A 26,368-nucleotide genomic window follows, 5' to 3' on the forward strand; every position below is an offset into this window, starting at 1 on the left:
AATAATTCGCAGGCTTATGAGACACACCACTTTTTTACAGGTGAGCTGAGTTGGGCCTTGAAAAATGTTAGCAAAATTAACCTAAAAACGGCATATTATAGTTTGTATTTCTTACCTTTTTTTAGAATATTTTGTCGAATCCGGAACAGTTGGCATCTTTGTTAACCCCTCGGGGACGGGTGATTCATAAAAGCATTCATACAAAATCACGATGCAAAAAAATAAAAAACGGTAACTTAAATGTAGGCATTGCTAATTTGACGAACTTACTTTGTCTTTACTTTAATTACTGTTAGTTTAATCATATATATAATCACTGTTAGTTCAAAGTATAACTAAATAGTTTTACTTTGAACTAAAGTAATGGTGAATTAAATAAATCAAACAATTAAACCCGCCCACAAATAAACTGCTAAAGAACTACTTATGTTATCAGTTTTATCTTTTTACCCTGATTGATACGGTTTTATGCTGCCAGGTATTTGTGACATTCGGCGCGAAAGGGTTAATGCAGATAGCCCGAGTGGCTACAATTTTGAAAAGTAGTAGAAACTCACTACATTTTTATTTATTTAACATCTCTAATAATTCAAACGTTAGTACCACCATGTCTTGCAATTCAAATTTATTCATATTTAAAGCAAAAACAATCATATACTTCTTGTTTAAGCTAGTAGTCTCTGTTGGTAGTAGTCTCTGTAAGTTTGTTAAGCTAGTAGTCTCTGTAGGGTCAATCTCAGATGAGGGATTGAAGTTCATGAAAAAGAAACCTACTAATTCTTAGTCTCTTTTAAGAAAGTTTTAAATATTATTGCTTTTATCTCATCGTTACTCTTTTAAAGAGTAGGCGTAATTTTCCTTACTCTACAAGTTTTATTATTTAATTCTATACTAATTTATTAAAACGTTTTCATCAATTTGTCATTTTGGTCGAAATTACTAGAACTTATTAGTACAATTAAAACAAATATGTAAATTGTTTGCTTACACGAACAATTTATCTACATACCGTTTAATTTCTGCACAGCTATAGCTCAGTTTGTTTCAACTTTTTATTACCCAAGCGAAGAAAGAATTTTCATTCAAAAATTTGTAAGCATGTGCGCTAAAGCGTTCAGGTTTTTGGCTTCTCTCTCGCTTGACATTTCATTCATTTGCTGCCCAACTGATAAGGAAAATTAAACAACGTTTTTTTTAACAGCATACATACGCATTTGCGATATATTTATATATTATATATATTATTATAACAAATGCATGTTTATATGGATGAAATAGTAACAAAATAGAGATACTAATTACATTAATAATTTTTCAGATGACGATAATTCCGCCGACGACAAGTTGGAATCCATAACAATGACACACGAATTGCCTCCAAGTGCAAATGGTAAAATATTTTAGACAACTATTTTTAAAACGCTGTCTAATATTTAAAATTGACTACTGCAAACACTGCTCTAATGTTTTATAATTCAAAAAAAATTCTTATAAACCTAGAGTTTAAATATTTTAAGCGCATAATTAATCTGTGATAATAATATACTAAAATCTCAAACTTTTACCTTTAAAAAGCTAATTTTACATTGAATGACGAAACATTTTGTCGCTTTCAAATCAAACCACTTTATTTTATATCCGAAGTTAAACAGCAAACCCATTTTTGGATTTATGACTATGCAATATTCAAATGAGTATTCGATCTAGAAGTCAAGTGAACTCCTGGATCAAGTATTGGGAGAAAATTGCCTTCATGGAGAACTCTTTAATGGAACTAACCCGCATTTGTATATCATGGAGAGGGAAACCATGAAAACTTGCCACGATGAGTACATCATCTAGATATCACCCACTAAAGCATTACGTAGTTTCATGAAGCTTGGAGAGATTATATACAGCTAGATCTTCTCGCGTCCGTCCATTTAATGCTCGCATGTGTTGATTCATTCAAGCTTTTGACATTTGCGAATAACCATAGCATTTAGTGGATCAAATTCTCATACTTCCATAGAATATCCCACCATATCAATTTTATTCCCCTTTTATGAAGTATAGTAAATATTATGTTGATCTCACCATTTATCAACAACTCTTCACTCTTCTCATCAGTATCCTGAATATGTTTTCATTGACGTTTCAAAATCTGCGAGATGTGTCAATTGTGGCGTCATCATCGCTGATGATGCCCATAGCTTCAAAATCCCAGATATTTGTTTCGTCTTTACTGCTGAAGCTGTTGCCTTCCTCTTGGCATTGCGGCTGATCTCTACGCGTTCTACAAGGAAGTATTGCATAAACTCCGACAGTATGATTGTTTTGCGTCAGTTGGAAAATTTTAACAATGATACTCATCCAATTTTATGTTTCTTTAATAATTTATTGATTATCCTTCACAAAAATAGATTTCATATTTTATTTTGTTGGATACCGAGTCACGTCGTCCAGGGAATGACTTGGCTGATTCGGCAGCAAGATCTGCTGCCACTGTTTTAACTCTATCTGTGCCTTTCTTGGACACAAAAACTTATATTCGACAATTTATCACATCTCTATGGAAACAACAATGGGATCTTGAAATTTATAATAAATTGCATTCAGTAAAAACATATTTTATCCCTTATACTGTATTGTGCCAGTGGCATGCGGATGTTAAGTTAAACCGTCTCCGATTCGGCCACATACGCCTGACCCACATGCATTTTCTATTTGGAGAACCATCTCCCCAATGCAGAACTTGCAAAGGTTTACTCACTGTTCATCATATTTTAATTATTTACCCACGTTTTAACCGTCATCGTCTTACCTTTTCCGGTAGTTCTATTTTAACTCTTAAGGATTTGTTAGGTGACTCCCATCATCCTAACATTTTGGTTCTTTTAGTTGCAATTGGTATTTTATACTGTATATAACTGTTTTATCCTATTTCAAATTTTATCGGTTTTTTTCCATCTTAGAATGCAGCTGTTTTATGATGTATTACTGTTTTTACATTTTATCTGATTTTACTCACTTTTGAATACGTCTGTTAAGTTGTATTCAATTTTATAAATCTCATGTGATTCTAGTAAGAAAAATTTGTAGTATGTATTTATCTAAGATTTAATTTAAAACCGTTTGTTTGGCGCTGCATTTCCTTATGAGGCACTTTGTGCCATTAAACCCTACATTCAATTCAATTCCCGCGGTATGTGCAAAGTCACGGGAGCTCTGATCCAGCATCCGTTCACAGCTGAGGATATTTTAAGTCGAGCTGGGAGATGAATTTGTATTGTCCAGCCATCACTGGGATTCAAACATGAGTCCTCTCATTAAGGAGTGAGAGCTCAATTCCTTGAGTCACCACGACTCTTAATTAAACTAATCATCAGTGTTGCCAGGTACCGATAACCGTTCGCGAATTGACAAAACATACCGTAGATTATAAACTAGGCGATTGCAAGTGGGACGCCCGGTGGCTGAGCGGTAGCGCTTCGCGCTGTCGTGCCACAGGTCCTTGGTTCGATCCTTGGGCCGGGCAAGGCCGACTCAGCCTTTCATCCCTTCAGTGGGTCGATAAAATGAGTACCAAGCATGCTTGGGAACTAACACTGGGGGTTCCGCGTTCGGCTGACCACCTGACCGGAACATATGCCCCTGCACCCCAGAGCCCAAGGTCAAGAAAACTGAGATGGGCACAGTCGGCCTTGGCCCTCTTAATGGGCTGTCGCGCCACTGAGTTAGTTTAGTTTAGATTGCAAGTGGAATTGGCGATGGATTACGCGTAAATGTGGTGGGAGAACGAAATTACATTAACCTAAACAGTGAAATTCGATATTTTTTTTCTCCTCCTCGACTAGCCATGATGAATAAAAATAACTCATTAATTCATTTTAGTAGAGAATTAAAAAAGAAAATAACCTTTTTATTCTCAGGATCCGGTTACAAATAAACTGTATTTATATTTTATTAAGCGCAATAATTTGTATTTTATAAAACGATCTAGTTTTTTGATATAACAGATTTAATTTTTTAATTTTTTTTTACAAGAATTGTGTTTGTGAAGAAATAAAAATAATTTATTAATGAACCAATCACAAAAAAATAACGTAACATTTTAATACCTTGTTTTATTGGAACACTATTTTGAAGAATTAATTCTGTTTAGCTTTTATTGTAAGAAAACATAACCTGTTTTAATTTAGTGATTTTCTCTGTTAAATCAATCTTGATAAAAGAATAATGTAAACTTTTTTGTGAACATTTTTTTTTTAGAAATTAACAAAGACATATTATTTATTAGAAAAAAAATTGGAGTATTCAAAAATGTTATCTATCACGCTTTAAAGTAAAAATTTCTTGCAAATGAAAAAATCGATATTTTTAGAATTTTAAAGTAATCGGAAATTCGCTAGTGAAAAAAGAAATACGTGAAATAATTTCAAGAAGGCAAAAATGTACAAATGAAGGGAGTTTTCTTCAATGACCTATATCGCGTTTGTTTTATTACTAAAAGCATTTATTGTAAAAAAATATTTATTAAATAACTTTTTTTTCAATGGGATGAAGTCTTAAACTTCGTGAAAAATTGATTCAATTCCTTAATATATATAAAAAAAAGTCCGTAAATACTTCACTTATTATGGAGGTCATAGATATTTTGATACTCTTTCAGTATAAGAATAATAAATGCAATTAATAGAAAATGCACAATTTTAAAAATATATTTTATTTACATATATTGTGTACAGGTTATTCTGCAAGGATCATAAGTAGCATAAATTTATAGATTCCTAAATACTGTTATATGAATTAGATAATTAAAAACATAATTAAAAAAATAACATAATTAAAAAATAACATAATTAAAAAATAACATAATTAAAAAACATTTCAACCTTTAATTAAAAGCTTCCTGTTGTCAAGTATTAATAATAATTATAATTTTTAACAGCTTTTTTAAACAAAAATTTTCAATTCTCAAACTTAATACTATCCTTCATATGAAAATATCCGAAAATTTGTAAAAGAAAAACTATATTTTAAAATTGAGCCATTGGCAACAACAGAGGTCAGATGTATATACTGAGTTTAAATGAATTATATATTATAGAACTCACATTTAGGACTTAGATCAATTTATTATCAGTTCATAAGAGTGTTTTTTAATATTAGTGATTGTTTGATTTATAATTGTAAGTCCTGAGTGTTTAATGTTAAGTTATGTTTCCTTTGAAATAATTTTTGAACTATGCAAAGCAGGGCGACATTCATTTCAACTTAAAATATATCAACTTAACTTTCAATAACTATAGATAAATAAGAAACAAAAATTAGATAAAAACTTTAAATGAAATACTTTTAGAAAAATACCTTCTAAATAAGATTTAAATAAAACGCAATCACTTCGCCTGAGTGATTTTGTAAAGAATTATAAACTTTTTAATTTTACAAGTTAGGTGAAAAGTAAATATCTTACAATAGTGGTAGGAAATTAAGGAAATTAAATCAAATGAACATTAGTTATTAATAATAAATTAAATATAAATTAAAAATTAAAAATAATATAAATTAAATTAAAACATTGAGTGCAAAAAATTTTCAATTCACTTAAAGTTCCCAAGATATGGTGAAATGCGCAAAAAGTAAAGTTAACACTAAGGGGTCCTAACATTGCATTTGCTTTCCTGACCAAACTATTGGGATAATATTTCCAGATTGCGGCAACCCCTATATACTGGTGATCAAAAATCGGAATACGCAGGAAAAAAATTTCTCAAAGTAGGCTCGTTTTAGTGTCTGATTTCCGAACTTAAAATATATTATCTGCTATAATTAAGCGGCATATTTGAACTCACCCTCTCGATCCATTAAAATTGAGTCCTAGAACGTAAACATCTGATCATTAGATCAAAAGTTAGTTTTAGATTTTTGTTTACTGCTCACTGTACACTAAAACGTGATTTTTTTTCTTTTGACATTTCGATTTTAATGCCATTACTTCGATCTCCTTCGGGTTGTGCTTACTTTATTAATTTAATCTCAACTATATTTTTCTCTTTTTGACTTTTTCTCCATTTGTAAATTATGAAAAAAATTATTAATCTGATTGCGTAAACAGTTAATTCATTAAAATTGGACATTCTCAATTAATTCCTTTCAATAGTCATTTATATTATTAATAATTATTATTTACACAAAATTATAATGAGGGAAAGTTTGATTAGAAATTTAAAACTTTTTGCTGCTATAAATAGGGAATTTCTATGGACAAAATTCAAGTAATTTTTTTTCCGGAGCAAAATGCATTTTTATTTAAAAGGGAACAATACTGATTTAATATTTATACGATAAAAGACTCTCTAATCGCTAACACCGATGACAGGAGAAATTTTCAATTTTTTCTTTTTCACAAAAAGTTTAAAACTTAAATTGTTGTTCTTTCATTATAAAGCAATCGTATAATATTCTCGTATCATATGTAAAACTTTATAACGAAGTTACTTATCTACCGTTTTGCAGTTATAAAATGAAATAATTATTAAATTATACTTGCATTTTAAAATGTAATACTCAATTGTTCAATGAATTTTACGATTATTATTATAAAACTGCGTATAATGAACATTTAAATTAAAATAATTAGAACAAAATAGCTGCTAAAAATTCTCTTAAACATTTATAAATACTATACATTTATAAATTTCAGCTTTTCGCATTATTGCTAAATAATCTCTACGTCGAAAAATATTTAAAGAATTTCATAATAATAGAAAATTAAATAAAATTTTAAAAAAATTTTAAATGGTTATTGAGCAGAACCATCAAGTTTAATTAATGAATATAGAATTGGAAACAAAGTCTCTGATAAACAATAAAAAAAATTTTTTTAATCTTTTAAGTAAACAAACTTTATTATAATAATCATTTCATTATTAAGGATTAAAGGTTATTGTGAAATTATTAATTCTAATTAGTGGATGAGTAGGAAAAGAATTTCACTACTCGAAATGCATTTAATGAAAGTTATGAAACTATAGAATATGTAATAATGCGTAATTTTTCTATCTTAGTTCTATTACGACTTATTAAAAAACGCTAATAAACACAATTTAGTCAACAGATACAAACGATTATGTTGGCGCTATAACAAAAAAATACGCTTTATATTTTATTTGATGCAGAAGAATCAAATGAAGACCCGCTTAATTTAAATGTCGCACCCATATCTAACTTGTTGAATGCTATGCGATATCGAAAATAAAACAAAAACATAAGCACACAGCTGTTTGGCGATTTCGAGAACGCTCCTTTAACACCAATAGAAACTTTCGCCAGCCCTTTGCAATCTACGGTATGTTTTGGCAATTCGCTAACCGTTCACCCCCAGATGGCGTTGTAAAATCCCCTAAAAATTTTTAAAAAACCCCAAAATTTTTAACTTAATGAATAAGTTTTAAAAAATAGTACAAAAGTTAAATAATGTATAAAAAACGTTGCTTGAATACTTCTTAATATTTTATTATCAACAAATTAATAATGTGCTCATAATTTTAAAAAAATGATGAACAATTGTACTATTAATTTACCTTTAAACTGCTTTTCGTGTTCCCAATCTTTCTTGTACTTTGATACGTACTTCTTTTTTTCTTTATCCTTTGGCATTATTTTTAAACCATGCACATTAAAAATTTTAAATAATTTGAATTCAAATTCACCAACGTACAGGTTGATCGAGCTAAGTAATAACCTACTACATTCAACAAAGGGGTTACGTTCTAAAATTAAATCTTAATCTTTTTGTTTTGGTTTATCATATTGATTTTCATATTACCATCTCACACATTCAGTTATAAAATTTGATATTAGAACGTAACCAAAATGAAACTAGTGAACTTCAAAAATAACCCTAAAACAAACCCCTAAAAACAAATTCCCCTAAAATACCCATTGAAGATAAAAAATCCCCCTAAATTTAGAGGGAAAACCCCTAATCTGGCAACACTGCTAATCATCCCTTTTAAATACAACTCATTTAAAGAACGTTCAACTTGATGGTTCAAGGAATATAGAGCGAGGTGAACCGGGTTTGAATTCAGCGACGGCTGGTCGATACCAATTTCGCAAACAACTCTTACCGACCACAGTGCCGACGTAATATATCCTCAGTAGTAGACAGATCATGGGTTAATGTCCCCTCTATATCACTCAAATCATGGGAGATTTTTGCGGTTTTCCTCTCCATGTAACGCAAATGCTGGTTAGTTCTATCGAAAAGTCCCCGACGGAGGAAGAATTTACCTCAATACTTGATCCAGTTCCCTTGGATTGAGTTCCAAATTAAAAGGCTACGGAATTAAACATTAGTATTCGTAAACCCGACAGTTCTTAAACGACGGTTATGAAATAAAATAAAATGTACTTTTAATTGCGATGGTGTTGTTGAATTGTTCACTTACTGAGATGAAATTTTAATATCTGCAATGCTAACTCGAATTATCATTTACAGTAACCATATAGTTCTTATGGTTGCTTAAAAAAACTTGAATTAAGGGCAATATAACTTTTATTTATAGTTTAGTAAGAATCAATGTATTATTTTAACTCTTCCAAGTTTATAAGTATAAAATCTCGCCCCTAATGTGTAATGCGATTCTTCATTTACATCTATTATTTAGAGTTGACTGCATAGAGATTACAGGGCTACTTTAATAATAATCACTCTGTGCAATCTAAGGTAAACAACGTTAAAGAGCACAAAAATATTATTAAAAGCAGACAGCTGTTTCGGATGCTCAAAGGGCAACCTTCATCAGTGCAATAGTTGCACTGATGAAGGTTGCCCTTTGAGCATCCGAAACAGCTGTCTGCTTTTAATAATATTTTTGTGCTCTTTAACGTTGTTTACCTTAGTTTGTATTTTAGCACAAAGGTCGCCCACTTGTGTATTCACTTTGTGCAATGTTCTTTTAGGAGCCACGCACTCGACTATAAAGGATTTCATGGATATGGAAGTTAAGGAACATCGTCGTCGTTTAGAAGTGATAGAGCTCCAAAAAAAATACGAAATGGCTAGAATTGAATTCCAAAAACAAATTGAAATTGAAAGACTGAAACAAAGAAACAATACCATAACTTTAAAATTCGAGGAGCTACAAGAAGACGCAATTAGGATAGTTTTTGGGAATAGGTCAGCAAAAGCTGTTGTCATCCATAATTGACGCACCGCTATCTGTTTCTGCTTAAAACCTTTGAATTTGTGAAAAAATAAATAAACATTGTATTTGGTTTTGTTATTGAAATAAGTGTGGTGATTTTCTGCTAATGGACAAATTAAATACACATTATTGGCTAAAACTAACAACCTTACATTTCTAGGGCCATAAATCGTAAGATTACAGTATGAACTGTAAATTATCAACTTGGAATAATCGATATATTTTCAAAATTTCAACGAAACAGAACTTTTCTTCTCTCAAAATATCTCAGCAAGCAAGATACTTAGATTATATCTAGCATATACTTGACGCACTGTGTGACATATAAATATCCCATTTAACAATCTGACGCATTTTGAGAATAAATTCAAATGCTGTACTTCAAAAATTAAAAAGAAAGTCAAAACTGTTGAAGCATCATAAAGAAGAGAGGCTAAGGAGGTTACGACCTATGAAGCTGCTTGGAAAAATATATTTTTCCGACATAAAGAAGTTCAATATGGATGATCCTTATGGTAAAAATTACTTCTGGTATCATTTGCAAACAAGATCTTTAGATTACTTATGTAGGCAGATGGGTGGTGGTCTTGGGAGCCTTAGAATCTGATAGTAAATGTGACCTGCAGTAAATGCAATCGTTATTAAAAACTACTTTACCAACACCTCATACCCTTTGGACAACATCTAAAAGGGTCAAACTGGAAATTGCAGTAAGACAATGGTCATGCCATGCGTCCCAATCAACTTAAAATTAATTAGTTTTTGAAATCAAAAATCGATTTCTAAAACTGGCCAAGCCCTAGTCCTGATCTCAATCTTACAGAAAACTTGTGTGTCTACTTCACTTGACAAGTGTAGGCAATTAACCACCAATATGAATCTGTATACGACCTGGAAGTAGCTATCATGGATGAATGGGACAAAATTCCTAAGACTTTAATTGAAAATTTGGTAGAGTAGATGAAAAAGTCAGTCTTTGAAGTTAACCTGAAAACTTGTGGATCAACATCTTTTTAGTTTTGTCAACAAATTTATTTTAAATGGCGGTTCAATAATTTTGTAACAGATATTTGAGGGGGGATTTTGATATTGTTAGCAAATTATTTATAGTTAAATATAAAATATTTATATTAAATGATATGAACATATTCTGTTTTTCATTCATTTAATTAACTATATTTAATTTTGAAAAATGTATATTACTTATAATAAAAGTCACACAAAAAATGTGATCTTATTTTGTTGCGCACTGCAAGGTAACATACATAATATAAGGTTACATAAAATACTTACAACTACAAAAAAGGCTGTTGTTGTTTCAAAGAGAAAGCGAATTAATTATAACTTTCAGCTCATTTTTCACTCATTTGCTTTCTTTTCTTCTGCTGTTGATAAAAGAGGAGCTTATTCATTGAACATTGACAAAGGACAAAAAAAGCCTATTTTTACTCAAGATTCCTTTTTCCAGCTTTCTTTTCGGTTATAAACGGAAGGCAATTTAATTGATAAGAAAAATCTTTCGGCTCGTTTTGAAACTGAAAAACGTGGATTAATTACTGACATTTTTTATAAAGTAGTTCATATTCATCGCTGGGTTTACGTAAATAACTGTAACCTGAATAGACACTGTACCTTCAAGAACTGTAACTTCAATAACAATCATACCTTCAAAAAATCTAACACAAATTATAACAGCATTTTCAAGAAATGTAATCTCAATAATAAGCATACTTTCAAGAACTGTTGGTTCAATCAAAACCGTACCTTCAAATAGCTGTAACTTTAATCTTAACAGTATCTACCAGAACTGTAACTTTAATAATTACCGTACAACCAAGAACTGTAACTTCAAAACCTGAAACAGAACTGTTACTTAAATAAAAGTCGTACTTTCCACATATGTAGCTTGAATAATAACTTTAGCTTCAACAACTGTTATTTTAATAAAATCGGTGAAATAATAAAAATCTGTAACACCAAATATTACTGTGTTAATCAAATATTTAATCGCTATTAAAAGTTGAATGCAAAAAGTAGATCTATTTTGCATTCAATAATAATACTCAAAGAAGACTGATAATTTCCTTTTCTTTGAGACAAAATCTTGGTTTTTCTTCATACTGATATTTTTCTTACTTTTCCTAATTAGAATCGAAGTTGATGGCTAAAAACTAAATGTAATGATTCCTAACACTTCGATCTCTCCACTAAGGCACCATCAACAGTCACCACTTTAAAATTAAGAAATTTTACAACTTAATAATTAGTAACCACATTATTATAAGAATTTTTAAATTGTATAATAATATTGTATTTTTAATGCTATAGTGCTGATAATAGATCAAACAGCTTTTTAAAGTACTCCGAGTGCGAAGGGTTAAAAACTATAATTGTTGATGAAAAGCTTCAATTCAGAGCCTTCAAAACCAAATAATAAGTCGGATTTAACGTTATTTTTAAGATGTTCATACCTGTACCAAAATTTAAATCATTTACTCGAGTTAAATCACATCTGCCAATTTTGTCTAATTTCAAAAATACTATTTTAATTAAGTTAATAAGCTGATTAGTTTTCACTTAAGCATATTTTAAGAGATACAATACTATAAATGTGTTTAAATTATTCAAATTTAGTGGAATATAAAGTAAATTTAAAGCACATTTAAGAATAAAATATGAATACATAAACTTTGCTACCAAATTAAATATAAAAGTATAATTCTGTGCAAAAGATGGCAGGAAGGGGTTTAACCCCTTGGGGACGGGTGATTCATAAAAGCATTCGTACAAAATCAGGATGTAAATAAATAAAAAACGGTAACTTAAATGTAGGCGTTGCTAATTTGACAGACTTACTTTGCTTTTACTTTAACTGTTGTTAGTTTAATCATACAAGTAATCAATATTAGTTCATAGTATAACTAAATAATTTTATTTTGAACTAAGTAATGGTGAATTAAATAAAGCAAACAATTATAACCCCGCCCACAAATAAACTGCTAAAGAACTACTTTGATTGCCAGTTTTATCTTTTTACCCTGATTGATACGGTTTAATGCTGGCACGTATTTGTGACAATCGGTGCGAAAGGGTTAAGCATACCTGCCAACTTTTAAACCTTTCGATGATCATTTTCCCCAGTGGTAGTAAGATGGAATTTAAATTACAATTTTAGGTAGAAACACACACAGTATTTTGATAAAGTTTGCGAAAGACTCTACCTCAGTATTATACATTTATATATGTGCTTAATATTTTTAAAAGTAGTGGTAGTGAAAAAGATTATAAATTAAGTTTATAAATGCAAGAAATAAATGAAAAGCATACATTTTACTACCACTTTAAAGATTGAAATAAAATTTTACGCCAAATGCGTAAAAGTTGGCAGGTATGGTTAAGGGTTTGCATTTGCACGGCCCTTAAAGAAGTTAACCTCTTCGAGACGGACGAGTCATATATGCATTCTCAGGCGGTGTCGATAATCAGGATAAAAAAAAAGATAGAACTGGCTGCCAAACTATTTTTCAAAGCAGTTTATTTGTGGGCGGGGTAATAATAGTTTACTTTATTTAATTCACCACTACTTAGTTGGAATTAAAAATTGTATAGTTACACTTTTAGCACTTAGGCTTGTATGTGTTAGTTTTAATGTGAAAGCAAAAATAAGTCTGAGAAAGTAGCTATGCCCAAGCTTAAGCTACAGTTTTTTATTATCCGGATTCTGATACCATACGCATACCTGCCAACTTTTAATCCTTTCCTTTATCATTTTTCCCAGTGATATTGAAATGGAATTAAAACTTCAATTTTAAGCAAACAAATACGTTGGATTTGAGAAAATTTAAGTTGACAACCATGATAGTAACGCATATTAATATATATGCTTAATTTTTGTAAGTATAGTGGTGATCAAAATCATTTAAAAATTAAAATTATAAAAGAAAAAATAGTATATATTTACTACCACTTTAGATATGAAAATAAAATCTTCCGGAAAATCCGGAAGAGTTGGCAGGTATGCATACGACTACATTTATGACTCGCCAGTCTCGTAAAGGTTGAAGAGTAATGCTAATTGTTCCGGACAAGCCAAAATAATTATAAAAAAACGGTAAAGAGCTACAAAGTAAATTTTGCAATTATCTGACTATTTTTGCTCGCTTTTTAAAACGTATGGCTTTATTTAAGTAACGTAGAGAGGTGAATTATATAAGCCTACAAATTATTTAGAAATAGTGGTGGATAAAAATGTACTAAATTGAATTCATTAAATCAAGAATCACAATTGATAAACTACCACTTTAAAATATATATTTGCTGTCCGGAGCAAGTTGGCATCTCTGTAAATGAACGCGTGTTTCTTTATAAAAGATTTCACAGATATTTACATTTGGAAGAATTAAAAATCATGATAAACATATTTTAATACAGCTAATTTTCTTATTTTTGCTACCACGTAAGTACTTGAAGGGCCGCGAGAACCCTTAGTTCAATAAAACAGTTGAAAAATAATCTAAATAGCGATTGAATCGCCACATAATATTCTATAGCTTTAAAAAAAATTTTTGTTTAGTTTTTGAACGACACAATATAAATGGTGATTGCAAAATTAAATTTTTTTATAAAAAATAATGCAACAATTTCTTGACTTGAGAAAATTTAAAATAAGACATTATGCTAATATGGATGCCAACTGCTCCGCTTTCTCCTTTAGTTTTAGCAAATTGGCTGCGAATTAAAGAGTAAAACTTTTGGAATAAGAACTTTTTTTTAAGTGTCATCTAAATATAACTGTAATTAAGTGAACATGCAGAAATTCTGATAAATTTAAGTAATATATTAATTAATTAATACGTTCTAGACAGACTTGTACATTCAGACTAAAATTAAAAAATGATTTAAGAATTTAATGAACATGCAGAAATTCTAATAAATTTAATTAATATGTTATTTAATTAATATGTTAATCAATTAATACACTCTAAACAGAAATTAAAGGAAAAATTTAATGAACATGCAGAAATTCTGATAATATAATTAATCTGTTATTTAATTAGTATATTAAAATTTAATTCATACATGAATGAATATATTATGAATGACCAATATTCACAATATACATTCACATTTCATTAATAAATAATTATATGTTTACAGTATCATTTAATATTTCTTTTGCAATTAACAAAGTTTTAATCGATCAAAATATTGGGAAACAAGAGTTATAAAATTAAATAAAATACACTTTCGGTTCTCATTAAAATGCAGAATATAAATTTAATCTAAAGCGTTATGACAAATTCCTGAAACTAAAAATTTTAAATATCATAAAATCTCTCTTTATTTCTTACTAAAATATTTAAACAAAAATGAAACTATTTAGTCCTTAAGCAATTTCACACTTTGTACTGAACTAATCTAAAATCAGAAACTATTCTTTTTAGTCCAGCTGCCATAAGAGAAGCAGTAAATAACTGAGTAATTAGATGCTTTTCCTTTCAACTGATACTCTAAATTCTGGGTTTTTGCCAAATTCTGGGTTCAATTTTCCTTTAAATACAGATTTGTTTTTGCAAAAGGTACAGTAGATGGAAACAGGTGCGTTCTATAATAGAAAACTTATTATAAAATGGAGCTATTTTGGTAAAATCTTTTAACATACTCACTACAGGCTTTTCTTTTCCAAATGAAAAATTTATTTCTACATTCTTTGTCTAAACAATCTTATTCATTTTGAAAAATTAATTAATCAGAATATATATTGTAGTACAATTACCCTCTCAAATACTATTAATAGTGTCTCATTTTACTAATTTTAACTCATCAAAAGATTTACACCCTCCTTAAGAGACTACTGCTAATTGATAAATTATTTATAACAATAATTATTATAAATTACATAATTGCATATACAATTAAAAATAGAGTATTGAAATTTCCATTCAATCAACTTCAAATTAAATTTATTTTGTACAAGTACTTAATGTTCAAACAAATATTTAATTAATAATTATTTAAATTTATAATAATTAATGAGGTTATAGTTTTCTATGCTCTATCCTCGGAAACACCGTAGCTTCATGGCACTTCCTAAAACTTTAATACCTAAATTGTATTTTTTATAAGCATTACATAGAACCGTCCTTTCCCATTGAGGTGACTCCGGCACGAATCCCTGCGCTGGCTGGTCGATACGAATTCTGCATCCAACTAGCACCGATCACAGTGCTGCAATAAAATATCCTCAGTAGTAGACGAATCATGGGTTAGAATCCCGTCAGACTAAGGGGTTGTCTTGGAAGGTTTTGTCGTTTTCCTCATCATGTAACACTAATGCTGGTTAGTTCTATCAAAAAGTCTCCCAAAAGGCAAACTTCTCCCTCCACTTGATCCAGGAGTTCACTTGTCTTCTGGATTGGGTTCAAAACTACAAGGCTACGGAGTTGAACATCGGTAGCCGAAGAATCAAAATTGGGTTAAGGGGACATTTTACCTGTATTTCATTCATACAATTATCGAAAATTTGTTTGTGACTCTAATTAAATTTAAATTGATTTGTTAGACAACAATGATGTTGCCACATTCAATTCTTAGAGTCATAAATCTTTTCTTAATTACTTTCCAAAATTATTATGAATTTAGAGTTGGCTCATGATTCGTTTGCTCGATTAGGAAAAATGCAGTAATAACTAAATGCAAAAGTAAAAAGCAGAAGAATTAAAAGTTTTCTTTTATTACCTAAAGAATTATATTACCAAAGCCACTTTCAATCCTACTACACTGGAGTGGTCTTTTTATTTATTAGTTATCTAACTTTAATTATGCCATTTATCTGTTATGTAACATGCCTCATTTAATTATTGATTACAAATAAATACTTTCGATTGACATCTCTGATTCATAGTTCTACGTAAACTTCAATTTGTTTCAACATAACGTTGAAATAAATTGATATGAGATCAAATTCTTCTTGCTATAAAAACAATTGATTCCAAGCTTCAATGTTGTAATAGAAATTAGTCGAAGAGCGAGTGTGTTTGCAATGTTAACTTTTTACTTTTTATTTTTCATTTCAGAAATTCTGTTCGGCCGAATTTGTAAGTTACTATTTCGAAAATTGCTTTGATTTCATATGCGTGCGTAAGTATATATATATATATATTAAACTTAAAAGTAAAAGTTATTAGATATTAAGGAATTTTGTTATTAATTAAAAACATCCTTCATAATTTTAAATATTTTTATAAATCTGATTGTTTTTATTTTAATCAAAATTTTGAGAAAATAATTTTTTTTATTCTTTAGAAAAGAGTATATTTCATCTTATATCCTGTGTATGCCCAATAGTATATACATTCCATATTTATTTACAAATCTTTTGATTCGTATGAGTGATATTTATTAAATATAATAATATTTTGATATTGAGAAACATGTTACTGTGTGCGTTCTTCTTACTATAAATATTACATATCATCGTCCAAAAAGTTTTTGAGCTAGCTATAACATAGGCACAATTATAATATGTAATAAATTTTCGTTATATTATTAGTATTTTGATATTCACACCTACTTGGGGGTCATAGAGTTAAACACAGGGCTGCCAACTTTCAAATGTTTTGTGGGGAAAAAAGTTAATGTTTTATATGATTGTTTAGTAAATTTGGTGTAAAGTAATTTTTCACGCCAGTATAATTGAACATACATTACTTTAAAAAAAATAATGAATAAAAAGAAAGAAAATTTGATTTCGGAAAGTAAGGAGTGTGAGTATAACAAAAAAGTACATACACAAAATAGAAAAAAAGTAACGCTTTTGAAGTACATTTCGAAAAAATCAAAACCCAGATGTACCTTAATTTATATTAAAAATTGAGAAATATAATTTAAAACAAAATAAAACCAAAGTATAATTTCTTTTTAATTTGAAAAAAATTTAATTTTTTAAAATTAAATCAAATGTGTAAAATTAAGAAAATGTTACGTGATTCGATGAAATAATGAACGTTGAAAACTCCCAGAATCACAACTAGATATCAAAACTCAATATTTTCATGTAAGAAGGAGTTTTATCTTTTTTTTGAAATTCAAAATCTTTAGAATTTTACTTTTACTTTCGGAAATAGATTAGTTATGACTTAACTTCTTGGAGAAATTCAATAATCACTATATTTTTGTTTTAAAAAATATTAGTAGATAAATAAAAAAATTTTATCAATATGCCTTAAACTCTTTGAAATCCATTAAAGTAAAAGTTATATTTTGTAATTATATTTATATATTAATATCAAGATCTATAATTTGTTTAATGTTTCAGTTAATTTTCCGAAATTATTTAAGTAAAATGTTAATTACAAAAAAGTTTTTTATTTATAAAAATCCTACAATTTATTGAATCAATTACGAAAAGGATATGCATTTATAAAAGTTTGCATAAGTTTTTCTCATATTTTTAATTTAAAGTGAAATAGTGAAACATAAATAAGAAAAGAGTTTCTCTAAAAAAATTTTTTTGAAAACCATAATTCAGCTTATTTTATTTTCAGCTTATGCATGCTCCATAAACTAACTCTTAGAACTAGATTAGAAACCATTCCAATACCCGTGAATTCAACTGCCTGAGATGAAAACTAATTTTAAAGCTTTTATTTCTTAACCATTAAAAAAAATATTTTTAAAATAATTATTAATCTTTTTATCGTTAGTATATACACTGAAGAGCCAAAAAAACTGGTATACCTGCCTAATATCGTGTAGGGCCCTCGCGAGTAAGCAGAAGTGCCGCAACACGACGTGGCATGGATTCGATCAATGTGTGCAGTAGTGCTGGAGATAATTGATACCATGAATCCTGCAGGGCTGTCCATAAACCAGTGGGAGTAGGAGGGGGTGGGGATATCTTCTGAACATCACGTTGCAAGGCATCCCAAATATGTTCAAAAATGTTCTGTCTGGGAATGGATCCAAGAGCACTCTTCTGAATTTGGACACTTCCGCTGGCCGCCAAAATCCCCAGACATGAACATTATATCGAAAAGTCCATCGAAAGTCCTCTCCATTACCACTCGTTTTAGTTCCAACAAATTAAAATTATTTTCTCCGATTTATTCTATTGGAAAAACACAACTTTTAAATTATTTGTTTAATTTTGTTATCGTTTTTTTTCTGTTTGATTCTTTATTAAAACTTGTTTCCGAATAAAAATAAAAACTTATTTTTTTTTAAGGAACAACTTTTAAAAGAGAAATGCATCATCATTTGATAAAATAAACATATTTGATTGAAATATGGATTTTTAAACAATGATTTCATTCATATTGATAAGCTTTTGTATTGCACAGAAAAGTTTTGTTTATCATCTTAAACCTCTTGAGCACTTGAAATCCTCTTCAAAAGATACATATAATTAAAGAAAAGGGGAAATTTCCCTTATATTATCACTGACCATCGGCAAGTTTGACCTCGTGGATGTTATCTTATTTTTTTCTCAGTAAACGTATATAAAAGAGTGTAAGTAAATTTTGTAGTTTATAATATTAGAGTATTATAGAAAGAATTTTAGTCAGTAGAAATGATTGGAAATAGTATTTTCTTCTGCATTCTAGGAATATTATTCGGCCAAATGTGTGAGTATCGAAGTTTTATTGCCATATTTTTAACATTTTCTCTGCTTTATTAAAGTATAATTCGTCATAAAAGAAAAAATAAACAATCGGTATTTTTTATATTTTTATTATTCCTTCATATGGAGAAAATTCTAGATAACAGTTTAAGTCAAAAACAACCAATATGTAATAGTTTCAAAATAATTATAAACAAAAATGTTAAAGTTATGATTAATTGAACTAATATTTAAATGAGAATATTTACATCTGTTCTGTATCATTTTTAAGCAGGATCATCACCAGTGTTACAAATTTTTAAAAAACAAATTTCAAAAACATGAAAATCAACCAGTATCAATAGTTACTAATATTTGTGACCACCACAGCATTTTTTAAGGAAGTAAAATTGTTCTCAGACTTTTAAGCAGCCCCAAGTTGCAGGATCAGAACTCTAATCGCTGAAGTTACGCTTTATTAAAGTGATACTTTATTAAAGAGATACTTTATTAAAATGATATTTTATTAAAATTACTCCCTCTACGTAAACTTACCACCACTGTTATACGTTTGTAAGATCCACAGATGAGCTAGCAGAACAATTTGTTAGAATTTTTTTTTGCATACAATGAGATATGTTGGTCTCTTTATATGTTTTATTCATTTTTTCCCCAGTGTCTTGTTATTTTTATAATTTTTTTTCTTTTTTTCCCTTTTTTCATTGTTCTGTAATTTTTTCCATGTCTGCTCTACACTTTGAACTTATTTTATAAGTTCTATTTACTTACAGATTATGCACAGTAAATAAACCTTTTCGTTTTGCTTAATTTTCTTCGTGTTTTTTTCCTTTTTGTATTAATTTATTATGCTATATATATATATATATATATATATATATATATATATATATATATATATATATATATATATATATATATTAAGCTTTAGACATTAGTTTTTGAAAAAAAAATAATAATTTGCTTAATTAAACAAATATATATATATATATATATATATATATATATATATATATATATATATATATATATATATATATATATATATATATATATATATATATATATATATATATATATATATATATATATATATATATATATATATATATATATATATATATATATATATATATATTTGTTTAATTAAGCAAATTATTATTATTTTTTTTCAAAAACTATTGTCTAAAGCTTTAATTTGAAAGAATATTTGCATACACAGACAGGTAAAAAGCGCTCCACCCTGAGTAACTCTTGATTTAAAGATTAAATCTTCACGTTTTAGGACTCAAACTTAATGGTCGGAGGCAGTGACCTCAAATATGCTAATTAATTTATAAGTAACGAAATCAGACACAAAAGCGTACTTTCTCTGACTAAAGATACCTTTATTCGACGAAATCGGATTTCTGACCCTTAAAATATAGGGGGTAGCCGCAATCTGGGAAACATATTCCCATAGTTCAATCAGGAAAGCCATCCAAATTTTGGACTCCCTAATGTTAATTATACTTTTGCATATTTTGCCATTGAAATTTTTGAAATGAAAATTGAAATTTTTTTTCCGCACGATTATAAAATTTGTTTGCGTAAAGTTAATTCCATGTAAAAAAAACCTCTACAAAGCTACATATACTTTTTCACCTCTACATCTAAAACATTTTAAGTATCATATCCAATGCATCGTCATTGCTACTATTTTGTATACCCCAATGTTGCTAAATTCAATGTTTTTATATCAATGTTTTTTATTTTTATAATGTATGGGATGGGGGCCGCTGCACGTCCCAAGTGCCCAGTTTTTTCTAAATAAAGCAAGCAACTATTTTGTGATGGTGCTTTAAAAAATAGGCGTAATTCTTCTCTTTCTATAGGTTACAATAGTGAATTCACTAACAATTTTTTATAACTTGAGCAGAAAGAGGAACAATTGGCATTCCTATAAGAAACACTAGGTTAACCCATTAAAGAGCAACGCGATTCCCAAGTGATGCTTTACGTAAATTTGTTTCTACCGATGCCAAAAATTGAAGACATTCAATTTTTCATGCCAAATTTTAATTCCTAATGGTCAGAATTTCATGAAATTTGGTTTTAGGGAATATTTTTGATCCATAAATCAAATTTCAAGGAAAAATTTATATGTTTCTTTCTAAAAATTGAGTGTTTTGCGACAAAAAATAGCGAATTCGGCTACGGTCACCGATAACCAGGGCGGAATAATGAAGATATTTCTTTGAGATATTGCCATGACAATTTAATGAATGAATGATCCAATGAATGAACCAATAGTTCAAAAGTTATAAGAGAATATATATTTTCTTTTTTGCTTTCTTTACAAAGGTTTAAAGATTACTTAAGAAAAAATTTAACAATTGCCACTTAAGAAACCTGAGAAAAATAAATCGTAATTTAACTGGCAATTTGATAAAGAACCGTTATCCATGGTCCAGGTTATATACGCAAAATAAGGTGAAGTTCTTATGTCTGCAGGAGTTAAAGTGCTTTAATGCTTAAACATAATTATAATTCTTCCTTCCTTCCTCACTGGCTCGACAGCCCAGGATGGGCCTTGGCCTTCTCCAGTAGTTTTTTCCAAGCTGTCCTTCCTTTGGCAATGGACTTCCAATTCTTTATTTTTAATATAGATAAATCTTTCTCCAGGGTATCTAGCCATCTGAGATTTGGCCTGCCCCTTCTACGTGTTCCTGTCGGCCGGGCATCAAAAATCTTTTTCACAATACGGTCTTCTTCCATTCTTACTAAGTGGCCTGCCCATTTTATCTTTTGGATCTTAATGAATCTTATGATGTCTGGTTCATTATATGATCGATAGAGTTCTAAATTTGATCTTCTTAACCACTGACCGTTTTTATTAATTCCTCCAAAAATGCACCGTAATATCTTTCTCTCAAATATGCTCAGCATTTCTTCATCTGCACGAGTCAATGTCCATGTTTCACAAGCATATGTTAAAACTGACCTAATGAGGCCTTTAAATAGTAACAGCTTTGTTTTTCTCTTGATTACATTTGATCTTAAAAACTTTCTTAATCCATAAAGGCACCTATTTGCTGCTGTGATTCTCTTTCGTATTTCTGCAGTTACATCATTCCTGTTATTTATTTCAGAGCCTAAATACGTGAAGCTGTCCACTACCTCGAATGAATGTCCCCCAATTTTTAGATGGGTACTCCTGTGGGCTGTTTTAGTACAAGGCATATATTTAGTTTTATTTTCATTTATTTTTAGACCCATCTTCAGGGCCTCTTTCTCTAAAGAAATAAAGGCCTCTTCAAGTGCTCTTGGTGTTCGAGCAATAATTCCTATATCGTCAGCAAAAGCCAACAATTGTATTGACTTATTAAATATAGTTCCTCTGTTATTGATTTTTGAATCTCTAATTACCTTTTCTAGTGCTAGATTAAAGAGGAGACAGGCTAAAGAATCTCCCTGTCGCACACCATTTTTTATTTCTAATGGCTCTGATAAACAATTCTGTATTTTTACCATGATTTTAGTTTCACTTAGTGTTAGGTTAATCAATCTCACCAATTTTTCTGGTATTTTAAATTCTCTCATTGCCATGATCAGAGCTTTTCTGTTAATACTATCATAGGCGGTTTTAAAGTCAATGAACAGGTTGTGCAAATCAATTCCAAATTCTCTCGTTTTCTCCAATATCTGCCGAATGGTAAAAATTTGCTCAGTAGTTGATCTTCCCCTTCTAAAACCACTTTGATACTCTCCTATTATTCCCTCTGAAAACATAGTAAGTCTATTGAATAAAATATTTGAGAATACCTTATAGCTCGTGCAAAGTAAGTTAATTCCTCGATAGTTTGAGCATTCAAGAACATCTCCCTTTTTATGAATTACACAAGTCAAACTAATTTTCCAATCCTCTGGGATTACTTCCCGTTCCCATATAATTAGTAATAGATCATATATTTTCTTCGCAACCTCCATTCCCCCACCTTTTATTAATTCAGATGGTATGGTGTCAGGGCCAGGAGCTTTATTGTTTTTTAATTTGTCAATTCCCATGATGACCTCTTCCAACGTTGGAGGTGTAACCATTTCTTGGTTATGCATCTGTAAATTGTCTATTGCTATCTCGTCTTCTTCCTCATCACCATTCAACAGATGGTCAAAGTGTTCATTCCATCTGTTCAGCACCTCTTCTCTATCGCTTAAGATCGTTCCTTCCCTGCTTCTGCAAGAGTTTGTTCTTGGCTTGAATTCTTTGCGACCCAAGTTTATTTCTCGAAAGAAAGCTCTGCTTTCCCTTGATCCCCTTAAATGTTCAACATTTTCAAAAAGATCTTCGAAAAATAATCTCTTTTTTTCTTTATGGATCTTCTTCTCTTCTCTTCTTGCTTCTTTATAAGCATTTTCAGCATTTCTTGCATGCCTTGAACTTATCATTCTTTTATAAGCCTCATTCTTTTTATAAGTTGCCACAAAACAATCATTATCAAACCAGTCCTTTCTTCCGGTTCAATTATAATTCTACAAAACATAATTATAATTCTACAAAATGCTACTAATCTTGAAGGTTACTAAAATCAATACATTTCAGGTTTGGTTTTTTGCTCTTGCTCAGAAAGAAGACAAACAAATGGCACTATTTCAGATACCTATGTCGTTCGTGGAAGAAGCTGGTATGAGAAATGTTGGACTATAGATAATTCAGATAAAAATTTACTCCTCATTGATCTAAACAGCCTGAATTTAGGCGATAAGGTATACTCTTTTTTTATTACAAGCTTGCTTCTTATATAAAATGATAAAAGCCTTGTAGAAAGAATGTTTTCTTTAGTGATTATTCAAGAGAGGTGAGCTATTCATGATTACATCTACTTTTACACACTTGATATAATAAACATTCACTCATTTAGTTGAGTGAGACATGAATAATATGTGTGTGCGTGTGTGTAAAGTTCAAAATATAGAGAAACGATGGAAAAATTACAGAATAATGAAAAGATAAGAAGAAAAATTATTAAAATAGAATAACATTAAAAAAATTTCAAAAAATACATAAATAAAAATCCGGGAAAAAATATGTATGGGTGATTCTCACGAAACATGACATTCACTGTCTCTTGCTCTAAGATCTAATACTATAGTACTGAAAGAACTTTTTTTAAAAAAAAAAATAATAAATAGCATTGCTGTTAGCATTTTAAAATGACTTTGCACTAGCATTGACTGTTGTATACTTAAAAGACTGTTGTATACTTATGAAATTTAATTGAATATCAAAATGTCATTTTCCAGGCAAGTCCCAAACAATATTTCCAATAATAACTAGCTTTAAAACTTCCCATACATTTTTTAAAATCCAATTTTTTTTATCTTATCCTATGTAAGCATTTCTAGAATATACGCAGAGGGTATTGCTTACTAAAACTTAGTTTAAAATAATTTTTTCTGTCAATAATTTGTTTGTCCCATGGAAATCTGTCATTTTCCTGGCTACTTTTATTTAGTGATTTGTAACCAAAATAGATAGCACCAGGAATTAATATCTTATGTTAATATATTGATTAGATACCCTCCTATCTGAACATGTCTTGTTTCATGAATAAAGAACCAATTTTCTGGCTCTAAATCTATTTCAAAAATTTTTTCAAGGTGAGTAGGTTTTTATGCTGTCATTTTCCTGGCTTCTTGAAATCATTAATAACAAAAACTACATAGATTTATCTCAGTTATTTTAAGAAATACTGTTGTTTTCTGCAGAATATAAACGCCTTAGGCCAAAATATTAAATTAAAGTAAAGTTATATGCTATAAAATGGCGAATTTGTCATTATCCTGGCTTATGAATGCCAGGACATTGAAGTGTTACCAGAAATTCTTTTTAATTGCTTATACTGTAAAGGGGGAAAGCAAATATTAACCTAATACCAAGTTTATGTGTGATTGTAATATGCTTGGATGTAATCAAAGTTATTTATTTATTTAATGATTGATTATTATACACAATTTTATTCTGCTAATATCAGCAACAAAACTTTTTCTGTTTCTTTCTACAGTGGATAAAAATAATTAATTTAAGCAATTTATGGTCCATTTAACATAAAGGCTTAAGTTGAGTTACTTACTATTAACTTAAAATGACTGTTTTTTAAACTAAGGTAATATGACATTTTCCTGGCATTCAAGATTTGGTGAATTTCTATTTTTTTTTCTCTCGAGCAAATGTCAATGAACTACACTGCTGTCTATAAGATATTAATAAGTGTAGCTAAAGAAGTATACAAAAAACTTTTTAGATTATTTTGAAAACTTTGAATTTGAAGAAATTTTTTGGTCAGAATTGTCATGTTTCGTGAAAATCACCCATATATTCTTTTTTTCACAAAGAATTGCTGCCTATTCGTGTTGCAGTGCTAATCGCAGCTGCGGAATTGTTGCTGGCGACTGTGGATAAGCGTCTCCCTAGAGTGCCCACATGTTTTCTATTAGTTTAAAATCCTGGGATCTCTCCGGCTATACCATGCATGCAATATCTTTACTTTCCAACAGTTCTGTGACAGCCATTGTACGACGAGGTGTAACATTATCGTCCAGGAAGATGAACTCAGAATCGACAGCAATCTAAAAAGAGAGGAAGGAGAGCCTTGGTGCATTAACGGACACCAGTGTTTGAAATTCCTTGGAAGATGAGTAGATCAGTATGGGTACCAAGCATCATACCGTCCCCCCCCCTAAGAACTCCGCACCCTCCAAATCGGTCTTTTTCGTTGATGTTAGAGAAGATATTGCGCGTTTCTTCCTCTCTCCGGGTGCGTATGCGTACAAAATTACTGGTCAGACTAAATCTGCTCTCATCCGTAAGGCTCCATTGCGTATCTGTCCAACTTTTGTGTTCCCGGCACCACATTAAACGGCGTATCAGGTGAACTATCGTTAATGAACCTCAGTCTAGCAAATAGACCACCCTTGTTCAGTCTATTGGGCACGATAAAACTCGATATCGGGCGTACAGTACTTTGCTGTGTATGCCTAGCGATTTATCCTGCTGTCAGCCGCCCGTTTCCTCTACCTTGAAGGAATATATACCAGTCAACCACCGCAGCGGTTGTGCTGGAACGACTCCTACCAAACCGCTGGACAGGTGTTTCTGTCCACTGAAAAATGTTCCAAGCTCATGAAACGATGCTGTGGGCGATTTTGAACTGCTCAGCCAAACTGGTCACGCTTCGACCTTCTTCCAACTTCCCGATGACACGACCTCGCGTAAACTCATCCAGATGTCGTCTTCTGTGTTGTCTATCAGCCGTATCACTCCATGACAACAAATTCAGTTCGTTTAAACTTATTGATACTGTATAATTCCATTCACATAAATACTGAGCTTCCGCTATTCCACCACCAGATCGTTTTATTTCCTTACGACAAGCCCGCTGGTACCTCATGGTGCACATAGGTAAATTTTCTACTTTACCTTACCTTGATTGGTCTTCTTAATGACATTTCCCTCCTTGTAACTGCCTGTTTTTGCGCTGTGGTAGTTTTTCCATTTTGTACTAATTTTTGCGCA

The 26,368-nt window shown here is 30.1% G+C and overlaps 2 protein-coding genes across 3 annotated transcripts in view; both read left to right on the forward strand.

Annotated features, from left to right (window-relative positions):
* LOC147803400 (uncharacterized) overlaps positions 1–9,197 on the forward strand; it is a 32,473-nt gene extending 23,276 nt beyond the window's left edge. Inside the window, exons 8-9 of the mRNA XM_087151288.1 lie at positions 1,319–1,390; positions 8,950–9,197. Of these exons, the coding sequence (XP_087007414.1) occupies positions 1,319–1,390; positions 8,950–9,197 (320 nt within the window). The remainder of the gene's footprint in view (positions 1–1,318; positions 1,391–8,949) is intronic.
* Positions 9,198–16,221: 7,024 nt separating this feature from the next.
* Positions 16,222–26,368, forward strand: part of LOC122272859 (uncharacterized protein CG3556) — a 31,131-nt gene continuing 20,984 nt past the window's right edge. The window contains exons 1-2 of one of the 2 annotated variants that reach the window (XM_087151057.1): positions 16,222–16,291; positions 23,396–23,559. In XM_087151057.1, coding sequence (XP_087007183.1) covers positions 16,237–16,291; positions 23,396–23,559 — 219 coding nt within the window. In that variant the 5' untranslated portion in view covers positions 16,222–16,236. Of the gene's footprint in view, positions 16,292–18,602; positions 18,821–23,395; positions 23,560–26,368 lie in introns of those variants that run through there. The other variant, XM_087151058.1, reaches the window with a different exon arrangement.

The sequence above is a fragment of the Parasteatoda tepidariorum genome, chromosome 9 (assembly GCF_982258835.1).
Source record: "Parasteatoda tepidariorum strain Cologne lab strain chromosome 9, Ptep-v5.0, whole genome shotgun sequence".
NCBI lineage: Eukaryota > Metazoa > Arthropoda > Arachnida > Araneae > Theridiidae > Parasteatoda > Parasteatoda tepidariorum.